General features: G+C 42.7%; 1 protein-coding gene across 1 annotated transcript in view; it reads left to right on the plus strand.

Moving 5' to 3' along the window:
• The window catches only part of BTK (Bruton agammaglobulinemia tyrosine kinase), a 21,947-nt gene that overhangs the window by 4,050 nt on the left and 4,940 nt on the right, over window positions 1-12,957 (plus strand). The window contains exons 3-11 of the mRNA XM_012650026.1: window positions 1,839-1,920; window positions 8,175-8,303; window positions 8,603-8,670; window positions 9,961-10,148; window positions 10,557-10,619; window positions 11,208-11,262; window positions 11,549-11,628; window positions 11,804-11,931; window positions 12,649-12,723. Of these exons, the coding sequence (XP_012505480.1) occupies window positions 1,839-1,920; window positions 8,175-8,303; window positions 8,603-8,670; window positions 9,961-10,148; window positions 10,557-10,619; window positions 11,208-11,262; window positions 11,549-11,628; window positions 11,804-11,931; window positions 12,649-12,723 (868 nt within the window). The remainder of the gene's footprint in view (window positions 1-1,838; window positions 1,921-8,174; window positions 8,304-8,602; window positions 8,671-9,960; window positions 10,149-10,556; window positions 10,620-11,207; window positions 11,263-11,548; window positions 11,629-11,803; window positions 11,932-12,648; window positions 12,724-12,957) is intronic.

The raw sequence follows: 12,957 nt of genomic DNA on the forward strand, positions 1-12,957 counted from the left end.
AGGAAGTTCAGTATGGGGAAGGCTTATTAGACTTACACTAAACTTAAATTCTGTTCTAGTCTGGAATAGTTGAAATGTCACATAGGAGTCTGTTCGGTAGGTGCAGTGTAAGTCATAAAGGAGAGCAAGAGCTACAGATTCACTCTTCAATCTGGCTTGCTTACATCCTTAGAACTCTATAGGCCACATGTTGTGAATATAGCAGCCTCTGCAACAGTGAAAGCCAGAAAAGGAAGTGGAAAGTCTCAGGGGAGGGGGCTTTCTGTCATGGATTTATGAGCACCACAAGACTAACAAGCAAAGAGAAAAATGCAAAAGGATCTTGTTCACGTCCCTGACTATATCAAGGTTATAAAACCTGTGGAGGAGGGGTGTTGTAGACAGAGTTTTTACTACCATTGCCTTTCAACAAGATGACATTGTTTGGGTGCACTAGTGGACAATGCTGAAGAGCAGATAAATCAAAATTAATTTATATGTGACTTTAGAATCCATTATGTGATGTCTATTAACTCTGTGAGGGTTGGACCCACATCTTATATATTCGTGCGTCTCCACAACACCTTATGATGTCTTGTACATGGTAGATGTTCAAAAAGTACTGACTGATTTGATGATAATGCTTAATATATACCTTACTCTTTTTGAAGTATGTTTGTGGTTTCAAATTTGGTTCATTTTGGCTAATATTGGTAAAGGGCCACCACTGGATGGTGGGGGGAGGGAATTAGCCATGAATTAAAATTTTGTTCCATATTATTCAAGTGAATAATCATATGTACTAATCAAGACTTAAGTTATATTGATCATCACTTCAATTCTCTCCTATACAAACTTACAGTTTAATAATAAGACAATAAACTATCCTTTCTTGGATCAACAAAAATCCTATCTCCACCAAGGAGAAAGGAAAACATTATGAGCTAAGTTTACACACAAAGTAAAACACAAGTCAAGAGGACCTAAGAATATTAAAAAAGCTAAGAGCTTCTAAGTCCCACATTCCTGGATATGAATAGTTCAGGAATTCTTCAGGTCATTCACAGAGGCTGAGCACCACTGCTGACTGAAGACTCTGCCTTTCTTTTTTTTTTTATTTCAAAATATTACTGGGGTATAAACGTTTTTGGTTATGTGTGTCAATTTCGTTATGCTTGAGTCAGGGTTATAAGTGTGCCCATCACCCGGATAGTGTTCATTGTACCCATTAGGTAGATTTTCACCCATCCCCTCCTCCCCGCTTCCCCCTGCTTGATTTCCACTGAGTTTTACTTCCCTCTGTGCACATGTGTGTTCATTGGTTAGTTCCAATTTAATAGCCAATACATGTGGTGTTTGTTTTTCCATTCTTCAGATACTTCACTTAGGATAAGGGTCTCCAGTTCCATTCAAATTGTTGCAAAAGGTATTAATTCATCCTTCTTCATGGTGGAGTAGCATTCCATAGTATACGTATACCACATTTTGTTAATACACTCATGAATTGATGGACACTTGGGTTGATTCTATTAAAAAGTCCAAAAACAATAGATGCTGGCATGGATGCAGAGAGAAAGGAACGCTTCTATGCTGTTGGTGGGACTGCAAATTAGTACAACCTCTATGGAAAACAGTATGGAGATTCCTCAAAGAACTAAAAGTAGACCTACCATTGATACAGCAATCCCGCTACTGAGTATCTACCCAAAGGAAAAGAAGTCATTTTATCAAAAAGACACCTGCCTTTCTTTGTCTTCCACAATGAATAGACAAAGTTGTACTTTAAGATTAGTTGCTTCAAGATCTTTCTTCTTTTTTCTGAACCCTAACTGCTGACGTCTGTGTGTCCATTGCCTCAGGTTGTATATGATGAAGGGCCTCTCTATGTCTTCTCCCCAACTGAAGAACTGAGGAAGCGTTGGATTCACCAGCTCAAAAATGGTGAGAATTATTTGGAAAAGAAACTAGTTGCCAAAGAAAGAAGGAAAGGAAGGAAGAGAGGAGAGAAGAAAGAGAAGAGGGAGAGAGAATGAAGAGAGAGAAGAGAGGGAGGAAGGGAGAAAGAAGAAAGGGAAAGAGGAAAGAGAACGATAGAGAGAGAGGAAGAAAGAATGGATGGAAGGGGAGAAAAAGAAAAGAGAGAGGGGAAGAGGGAGAAGGAAGGAAGGAAGGAAGAAAAGAAGAGAGGGAGGGAAAGAAGAGAAAGAGAGAGGAAGAAAAAAGAAAGAAAGAAAAAGATTTCATTTTGCCTCAATATTAGTGATACAACTGAGTTTAATATTCTATCACATTAATAAAAGGTGTCATATTAGACTAAGGGTTTCAACCCGGTCTACCACTATCTCTCTAGTGCAATTTTGTAATGTGGGCACCTCCATTTCCCTATTTATAAAAGAAAGTCCCATTCTTTATACTGATTACAAGGGTGGTGTGTCATTCAATGGTTATGCAATATTTAGAGTCCAAAGTATGAAATACCTAGCTCCAAAAAATTAAATCGATGATGTGTGAGAGTGCTTGAAGTCAGTCAGAGAACCTGTTTTCAAGCTCTCTTTCACCACTTGCAAACTGGGTGACTTTTGACAAGTAGACCAACAAGCTTCTTTGAGGCTCAATTTCTTCTTCTCAAAGGCGAATAACGATGATGCCTGCCATACCTATCTGTCTAAGGATCAAATGAAGTAATAATGTATGTAAAAGCACGTGGAAAACTGTAAAGCACTGTACAAGAAAGCACTGTACATCTCCTTATCGTGGATATTTCCCAAGGAAATATTTTGTGTTCCTTGCTTTGTGAGGACCTAGACTTGAACATAGCTTCAGCACTTCGCATAGACCATACGGTGTGCTCAGATAAACTTGACTGTAAGTGTTTGCAGCACAGGATGCATGCACACATATTTGTGTGTATATATAGCCACATATCAAGTGACTGAGAGATTAATTGGTTGAGTTGACATCAGGAAAGGCTGCCTAGAGAAACAGGAAGGATGGCAGACTGATAATGGCATGGTTGGGTTATTGCACGACAGCCCTTTGTCTTAATAAACATTTAGATTCTGACACTCATTGGCTGGCTATACCACCCTTGTTCACTCCCTTGAATGCAAATATGATTGGTCAAAATTATATTACCAGGTCTTTCAAACTGAAAGGGGAGAGGAGGAAGGAAGAGAAGGGTCATCTATTTTTTTTTTTTTGAGACAGAGTCTCACTCTTTTGCCCGGGCTAGAGTGAGTGCCGTGGCGTCAGCCTAGCTCACAGCAATCTCACACTCCTGGGCTCAAGCGATCCTCCTGCCTCAGCCTCCCGAGGAGCTGGGACTACAGGCATGCGCCACCATGCCCGGCTAATTTTTTTCTATATATTTTTTTTAGTTGTCCAATTAATTTCTTTCTATTTTTAGTAGAGACGGGGTCTCGCTCTTGCTCAGGCTGGTTTCGAACTCCTGAGCTCAAACAATCTTCCCGCCTCTGCCTCCCAGAGTGCTATGATTACAGGCGTGAGCCACCGCGCCCGGCCTATTGGGGTACATATATTTTTGTTACATGGATACCTTTCTTAATGCTTAAGTCAGAGCTTTTAGTGTGCCCATCACCCAAATACTGTTCATTGTACCCAATAGGTAGGCTTTTACTCCCCCTACTCCCCCTCCTCCTTCTTGATTTCCAATGACCTTTACATCTCTTTGTGCCCTGTGTGTCCATTGATTAGCTCCCAATTATTAGAGAGTACATGTGGTCTTTGTTTTTCCATTCCTGAGATACTTCACTTAGGATAATGGTTCCATCCAAGTTGCTGGAAAAGACAATATTTCATTCCTTTTTATGGGTGAGTAGGACTCTATGGTATATATACACACACCACATTTTGCTAATCCACTTATGAACTGATGGACACTTAGTTTGAGTCTACATCTTTGCAACTGTGAATTGTGCTGCAATAAACATCCAGGTACAGGTGTCAGGGTCATCAATTGAATTCTTGCTTCTTGCCAGACACTGAGCTAGATACCTTATATTTATTATCTCATTTAATTCTCACAACCACCTTGGGCTAAAAACAATAATAATAATAACAACTAATACTTAATGTGTACTTACTGTGTACCAGGCTCTGTGCCAAGTGCTTCAAATGTATTATTCATTTGATCCACACAATAACCTTGTAAAGTATGTATTATTCCCCTATTTACAGATGAGGGAACTGAGGCTCAAAGAGGTTATGTAACTTGCTCATGGGCGCATAGCTAATGAGTGATGGAGCCTGGATTCTCACCACATTCCTAGGTCTGTATCACTCCAAAGCTCAAGCTCATTACATGGTTTTGTGCTGCTTGCTTTCCAAGCCTAGAAATTTCACATTTAGTTGGTTGCAAAATATTCTACAGTACAGCCATGCTGGGTATTACAAAAAGGTGATATCCTGCACCACACAGTTCAGCTCTTGGCATGTTTTAAGATAAGGGGACTGCTTTAGCCCAATGAGCAAACTCTTTGATAGTGCTTATTATGATCCAGCCTCTTCTCTAAACTCTTTACATGTATTAACTCATTTATTCTTCATATTAACCATATGAGGCAGTTGTTTTTCTCATCCCCATGTTATAGATACGAAAACTGAGGTACAGTGAGGTTAAGTGTTTTGCCCAAAGGCACTCAGTTAGTAAATGATAGGGTTGGACTTTGAATTCAGTCTCCAGACTCCATGCTATGAAACAATATGCTATTTCCAGTCAGAGAAATAATCACAGAGACTGAGATAGGTACCCCAGCGGATATATATATACACACACACATCTTTGGTTCTCTCCACAGTACCTCCAGCGCCTTGCACACAGAAAGGGAAAAAGAAATAGTTGTGTGAATTTTTTTTTTGTGGGAGTAAACAATCACCACCAACTTGGGCTCCACATTGATAAATGGCTAGGACGTAGTTTGGAAATAGGGGAAAGTGAGGCAGACTAGCTGAGGGAGAAACAAGGGAGAAAGAGTGTGGTATGTTCAAGTTAGTAGCTCCTTTACACTTTAAATACTAACTTCAAAACCATAGTTTAGTCCAACAAAGATTTGTTGACTATAGTGCCCACTATATTCAAGTATGAGTAATGACTGAGGATACAGATATTGAGCTTGTAAGCTTGGTTTATCAACTCAGATGTTAACATTACTATGTTGATTATGCACTGCTAGTTAAGTTCGTTAGCTAAGTAAAATTACAACAGACCAAAAATAAAGCCAAAACACACAAAGAGAAACACCATCACTGTAGCTGGGTCATTAGTGTGAGTAGGTAGTGTGGCTAGGCACAGTTTTGCCTCCTCTTCCCTTATGTTTCACTGAAAGAATTTTTTTCCAATTGCTCCACCTGCCTATATGTCTTGTCAAACCTGTGTGGGCTGACAACAGGGGCCAAAAACTAGGTGCCTTCCGACAAATACCATAAGTGCTGGGAGATTTAAGTGCAAGTCCTAACAATCTCAGGACAGTCCCAGGTGCTGGGAATGCCAATAGCAATCTACCTAGGAGCCACAAAATGCCACTCTAGTGATGTTATCTCGTTCTTGGGTAAAATGAACCAATTGGAAATCACTAACATGAAAACGGTACCTCATCAGAATACTGGATACCTTTGCAGGGGTATTGACCATGAAGGGGCATAAGGAAGTCTTCTGAGGTGCTGGATCTGAGTTGGGTGTTAAACCAACGTGGACAAATGTGGCTCTCAGTACACCTTAGATATGTGCACTTTATTATATGTAAGTTCTACTTCAATTTAAAAAGTAGGACCTCAGGTACCTCATATCTAGCTGCCGTATTTTCTCAACGGTGCTTGCCACACAAAGGTTGTATCCCTGAGAACTTAGCCACATACTCTCTCTTTCCATTTCCTTGAACATGGCAGTGGGCACCTCTGTGTTCCAGCACCACAGATATTTGCCTACGCTCATTCTTAAATCTTCATTTGGTCAAGTTGAATAGAGCCTATCCTAACTGCAACTTCAAAAATAAGCAAATGGCCTGACCTCACCAAAATGAATCAAAGAATGGCATCAGCAAACTCCAATGACCAGTAATGGGAGGAATGATTCATGCATGCCTGAAACAGAATTTTAGACATTATCCTGATAAATATGGATAGAAGAGATGATCCGGCCCATCAAACACTTGAAAAATATGTATCCATTAGTGCTTCCCAGACAGAGTGGCCATGTGTACTGGTGAAGCAAGTAGTCTCCCCTAGCCATCCCACGTGGACACCCTGCTTTTGCAATCCTCTCCTAATTAGCTAGAAATTCTAGGTCTGGCTTAGGCAAGAAAAGAAGGGGTGTCATCTTCAAGGGACCTCTTAAGAGGGAAGACATATTTGGGAATGTAGGGGGGTTCTTAATGAGTGTGCTTAGGGTGGGGAGGACAGGAAGTCTTATTTCCTCTCATTAACTTATGAGCATAGCTTAGTTTATCCAAGTGGCTAGCTGTCGATTAGGTATTCTTGGCATGTCTACTGGTGCCCAGCCCTGCATAAGGCACAGAGGACCAGAGGGTCTTCAAATCCCTGGGTGAAGGGGAGTGGCATGGGGGGAGGGTGTAGAGAGTGGAGGTAGTGGGAGAAATCGATCCTGGCAGGGAGGAGTGTCAGTGACATTGTTCAGAATTACCAGTGCCTGGTAATAACAAAAGGCAGACAGATTTTTTGGTGGTTTGATTGCTGTTTTGAAATTCTCTATAGGCAATGCAGCCCTTTATAGCCCACACTTTATCTGAACAACTCCTACAACTCTGTCCTTGATACAATGGTGAAAAGTAGTGCTGAAAAAGTCAGGGGTGAGGGTGGGCAGGGGAGAGTGTTAGAAGTCTTCAAATCCATGTGAACAAAAGCATCAAGATGGCACTTTTTAAAAAAAAAAATGGTACTTTTGTTCATTTGCCTGTAAAATGCACCTAGCTACCAGAAGCTTCTAGGCCTCCCCCAAAGCCTTAAGTGAGTGAAATGTGACTAGCACACTTATAAGGACTTGAGTTGTTTTCTACAGTACAAGATTTTGTTTTGTTTTTGTTTTTGTCTTTTTTAAAAAGTTATGCAGGATTCTTCTCAGCAGTAAATGCTGAAATATGTATGTCCTCAAATGTGCATGTTCTTTGACAGTAGCAAGCACTGGGGCAAAGACCCAGGCTGGTCTGTCGTTTCAATAGTCTTTGTTTCTCTCAGTTATCTGACACGATGATCCCTGGACGACTTTTCTAATTGACTTCATGTTAACGTTCTTGAGATGCCACAGCATTATATATTTTCTCTTTTTTAAATGAGAATTGATTAACCATAGCATGCCATAGCATTTTAAACAGCAATACCAATTTCTCCTCTCTGCAAACCACTCTATTCTTTGCAAAATACTTGGGCTTCTGGGAGCTCTTTTGAGCCTCACAACCCTGGAAGGGAAATGGAGCTACTGTGTTTATCTCTGGCAATGGGCTCAGCCCATCTCAGTGGCCCGAAGAAAATTGGAACAATGTTTATTCTAGAAGCAAAATTACCTTCATTTATCCTTGAGATCAGCCCTGCTGTCTATTTTGTGAACATAGGAAGCCCAATGTAGAAGTTCTCACTAACTCGAATATCCCTAAAAGATCACTCAGGGAACTTGGAAATCGGTATATTAAAAGCTGGAGAGTTTGGGCTGGCACATTGTTTCCCTTATCTGGAAAGCAGACACCACAATCAACACCTACCTCACCGGAAGATTGTAATGGCTGCTGGGAAAATGTAGATAACATATTTCCGTTCTTGGCCTCTGGAGCCATTAGATATTCTTTTTTTTTTTTTTGAGACAGAGTCTCACTCTGTTGCCCTGGCTAGAGTGCAGTGGCATCATCATAGCTCACTGCAACCTCAAACTCCTGGGCTCAAGTGATCCTCCCACCTCTTGGCCTCAGATATTCTTATCATGTTGATCAGGAGATACTCATCGAGGCAGACCACTGAAGAAAACTGCACAGGAACTGCCTGGGGCTGGCACACAGTCAGGCAGGCCAGTCATGTGAGCCAACTGGTCCTGTGGTCTGCTTTCCTTTGGGGTGGCTGAGGAGGGGGCAGTTATTTGAAGCTCACCACTAAGCTTAGTCAAAAAGGAAAACATGCAAATGGTGGATTCTCCCCCATGTCAGATGTGATCTCTCTCTTCTCTCCTGCTACAGTAATCCGGTACAACAGCGATCTGGTACAGAAATATCACCCTTGCTTCTGGATCGATGGGCAGTATCTCTGCTGCTCTCAGACAGCCAAAAATGCTATGGGCTGCCAAATTTTGGAGAACAGGAATGGAAGTAAGAGATCTGATCAATATAATTTCTCCTTCCTTTGGCTCGATTTCCGTTGCTTTCCCAAGAGTCTGTCAAACCCAGGGACATAGCATAAAGTTGTACACTTTGGCCACTTCACAAAAAGGCCTGGAAGAGGGGATTAGTGGGGGCTGATACCCAGGTGACAGCCTGCTCTCCAAGCTATGCTACCTGGCATGCTATATCCACCCAGATACTTTTTATAGCGAAGTCCCTGACCAATCCTGTCCCTGGGCTCTTTCCTGAAGTGCATTCTGGATCATCATTGGCTTCTTGTTTTGCAGGCTTAAAACCTGGGAGTTCTCACCGGAAGACGAAAAAGCCTCTTCCTCCCACACCTGAGGAGGACCAGGTATATAGGGAAATTGGGTGCTGCTATTGCTGAAACAGAAATTTACTGTCAAAGCCTGAAAACACGCCAGTCTTAGAATTCCCTTGGGACTTGGCAATGTTAATTAGTATTCTTGCTGAGACAGGAAATTTGTCCTTCTAATTGGCACTTCCTCTTCAACGGAAAGATAGAGGGATATTAGGTAGCTCTGGGCAACCATATAATCCAATCATCTGTTTAAAACAAAGCCTCATTTTTTAATAAAAAGTATTTTCAAACCTACAGTAAAGTTGAGAGAATTTAACACTGAACACCCATATACCCAACACCTAGCACTAAAACTACCTACCCCTAACATTTTAATTTTTTTTTTTACTTTTTATTTCAGCATATTGTGGGGGTACAGATGTTTAGGTTATGTATGTTGCCCTTGCCTCCCCACTCCCCCCCCAAGTCCGAGTTTCAAGTGTGCCCATCCCTTGGATGGTGCGCATTGCACTCTTTGTGTATGCAAATACCCGTCCCCTCCCCCCCCCGCCCGACATCCAATAGATGTTATTCTTTTTTTTTTTATTTCAGCACATTATGGGGGTACAGAAGTTTAGGTTATGTATGTTGCCTTGCCCCCCCCCAAGTCCGAGTTTCAAATATGTCCATCCTTTGGGTGGTGCGCATTGCACTCTTTGTGTATGCATATACCCAGATGTTATTCTTATATGTACACTTATGTGTTGATCAGTTAATACCAATTTGATGGTGAGTACATGTGGTGCTTGTAAAACTACCTACCCCTAACATTTTACTTTAAAACTTGATTTTTAAAATAAATAAATAAAAAAAAACTTGATTTTTTTTGTTCCTTCTTGAGGTCTAGAAAACCCTTTCTCATATACCGTAAGTAAGTAGAGCAGGTGTTATTATGCTCATTTTGCAAAGAAGGAAACCAAGGTTCAGAGCCACTCACTAGATTCGTGTACTAGTTTAGCGCCAAGCAGGTTTCCTGACCTTGGCTGTACATGGTTTTTGTCCAGTAAGCTTTAAAAATACTGATGTCTGGGTCCCACTCCCGGAGATTTTGATGTAATTGGTCTGTGGGAAACTGCGTGGGCATCAGAATTGTTAAATGCTTCCTCGATGGTCTTCGTGTGCACACTGGTGCTTAAAAGTGGTTGTCGAATGAATGCTGAATAAATCTTTTATTATGCCTGATTTGGGTTAGAATGGTGTTTCTAGTAAGCCAGAGAGTTGGGAGAGAAGAAGAGAGTGCTTGATATCTAGCCAAACCTCCTGCTTTTTCTCCCGACTACACAGATCTTGAAAAAGCCACTGCCCCCTGAGCCAGGGGCAGCATCAGTGTCCACAAGCGAGCTGAAAAGGGTTGTAGCCCTTTATGATTACATGCCAATGAATGCAAATGACCTACAGCTGCGGAAGGGTGATGAATATTTTATCCTGGAGGAAAGCAACTTACCATGGTGGCGAGCCCGAGATAAAAATGGGTAAGTCCACGCCAGCCCTTCCTCAACCTTGTGCCCGCCCACCCCACACACGCGCAAAATGCTGCAGCGTCACTCCCCGGCTCAGTATCCTGACCAGAGACGGTTCTTCCCACACCGAAGTGAATATGCTCTCCCGCCAAGTACTTCCCAGTGTGCAGCTCTACGCGCGACCTCTGCCACCTCCCTGAGCCTTTGTTGTCATGCACATATAGCGCATGCCACATGTGCAGAAGTTCCACACTTCGCTGACTTAACCATGCTTCAGAGACGTGGTCCTCTTTGAGGGAGGGGTGTGATATATATACTTCCATTTGAGGTTGGTTCTGAGCCCAGGGATGTGGGCTTGTGAATCTCTCTCCCCGAGGATGGGAAGGTGCTAGATGATCCGCCACATTGTCTCCCCTACAGGCAGGAAGGCTACATCCCTAGTAACTATGTAACTGAAGCAGAAGACTCCATAGAAATGTATGAGTGAGTATGCCCTATGTTCCCGGTGTGCAGTCTTCCAAGAGGAACAGCAACAACAACAACAAATATATATATACACTTTGTTATACTTCCAACATATTTTTCATTTCAAGGTACATATTAAAATTAGTGCCAAGTAGGTCAAATGACGCCACTACCCCAAGTTAGTGCCTATGTCTTACCTTCACCCCAACACCCTCTGCTCACGAGAGCTGGAGAGGTCACCATGCCCTCAAATCCAGAAGAATGACGCTCAAAGAAAAAGAGTTGACAACCTGATGGGAAACATTTGAAAGGATAAAAATGTCAAACTGCTACTGTTGTCCTTTTCTCCCTAGTCATGGAGTGGATTGTCCTTAAGTGCCCCAGACCCTGATCTCTTCCCTGCAACCCCCTGCTACCTCCCTCTGCCTGCTACTCTCCATTTCCGTGAATCTTCGGTGCCAACCTGGGTTTGGGAACGGGATACAGTGGGCTATGCACATGACAGACACTCAATAAATAGGGTTTGAGTGAAACGATTGAATCGCTGGCCTGGAGGAGCCCCTTATGACCTGGCCCAGGAGCCACTCAAGCGCTCTCCCTTCGCAGGTGGTATTCTAAGCACATGACTCGGAGTCAAGCTGAGCAACTGCTAAAGCAAGAGGTAAGTGTGGGACCACAGTCTGACAGCATTCTCCCTGCACGGTAAGTGAGGACCCTGAACTGAGGGCCTGCTCTGCCCACCACCTTTGGGCAAAGTGGTGTCAAAGCCGCTGTTATCTGGGGTCCCAATTACACTTTTTAATAGTAAAAGCAGTGAGGCTACAGCTCAAGTGTGGAACTTGGCAGTAAAATCAGGGGTGATTCTATTTTCTCTCAGGTTTGGGCAGGTGGGATGCAGGTGCGAGCGCCACTTCCTCCTCCAGGCAAATTCTTTTTTGTTGTTTCAGGGGAAAGAAGGAGGTTTCATTGTCAGAGACTCCAGCAAAGCTGGGAAATATACAGTGTCTGTGTTTGCTAAATCTACAGGGTGAGTGCTATTGTTCCAAGGCCCTGGGGACGAAGGACAGGGGTACCCTCCCAACAGCTCCTTAATGGCGTGCCCCTCTTCCTTCCTCTGTCCCATAAACTCAAAACTCATCTCTCTTCACTTCTTGGGTCCTGCTGACCCTTATTCCCGAGTTACTAAGTATCCACTTCTTCAGGGACCCTCAAGGGGTGATCCGCCATTATGTTGTGTGTTCCACACCTCAGAGCCAGTATTACCTGGCTGAGAAGCACCTTTTCAGCACCATCCCTGAGCTCATTAACTACCATCAGCACAACTCTGCAGGTGAGTACCAGGGGCAACTGAGAAGAAGGGTGTCACAAACACTAGGAGAAGAAATTCGGGACAAGGTGGAGAGGGGAAGAATATGCCTCACAGGGCAGCATGAATTAGCTGTGAATGTAAACCCCTGAGCCGCTGGGCAGAGGTCTAGTAAGGAGCTGGTCAAAGGCAGACCTACACCCAATAGGAAGTAACTTCTTACTTGATAATTGATGATCAGTGCTAAGAAAAGACTCCAGAAGAGGCTGGTGACTAATCAATCAGCAAATATTCATTGAGTTCCTACTGTGTACTCAGCAATTTCCTGAGTTCTAGAGGAGAACACGGGATTCTGAGCTGAGGTCCTTCCCTCAAAGAACATGCAGGTTAGACAACATCAGAAGACAGCTGCTAAGTAGTGTAAAAATTCGAAAAACTTGGAGATCGGTGAGGGCATGAATGTGTGGGAAAAGCTGCATTGAGAAGGTTGGATGTGAGCTAAACCTAGGCTGGGAGTTGGGAATATAGTTAGTTGGGGGGTGAATTTCAATTAGTATTTTCTCTTTTGCGTCCCTGAAAACTCGTGAGAGGAGAAACTTCCAGAAAAATGTGGATTTGTGGAGATCTTCTGGGATTTAAAATGTACTAGAAAGATATATGCTGGAAGTGTGAGGCTTTAGACAGCATAGGCGTCTCAACCCCTACGCTGCACCAACAGTGTGACCTCTCTGTCTGTTTCAGGACTCATATCCAGGCTCAAATATCCAGTGTCTCAACAAAACAAGAACGCGCCTTCCACTGCAGGCCTGGGCTATGGTAACTGCTTGTTTCTCTGGGGTAGGGTGGGCCGCTCAGTTGCAAGGACTACCTTTGCAGACCTTGTGTTGGTAAAGACAGCCAAGCAAAAGTTATTTAATAATTTTCTCCCTCTAGTGGCTCTTACTGGGACTGCAAATACATAGATTCATAAGGGATTTGTTGTTTTGGGTCTTTTGTCTTTTATTTTTATGTTTTCCCTTTTTTTTTTTTTTTTTGAGACAGAGTCTCACT

The sequence above is a fragment of the Propithecus coquereli genome, unplaced genomic scaffold (genome assembly GCF_000956105.1).
Source record: "Propithecus coquereli isolate 6110/MARCELLA unplaced genomic scaffold, Pcoq_1.0 Scaffold31, whole genome shotgun sequence".
Taxonomy (NCBI): Eukaryota; Metazoa; Chordata; class Mammalia; order Primates; family Indriidae; genus Propithecus; species Propithecus coquereli.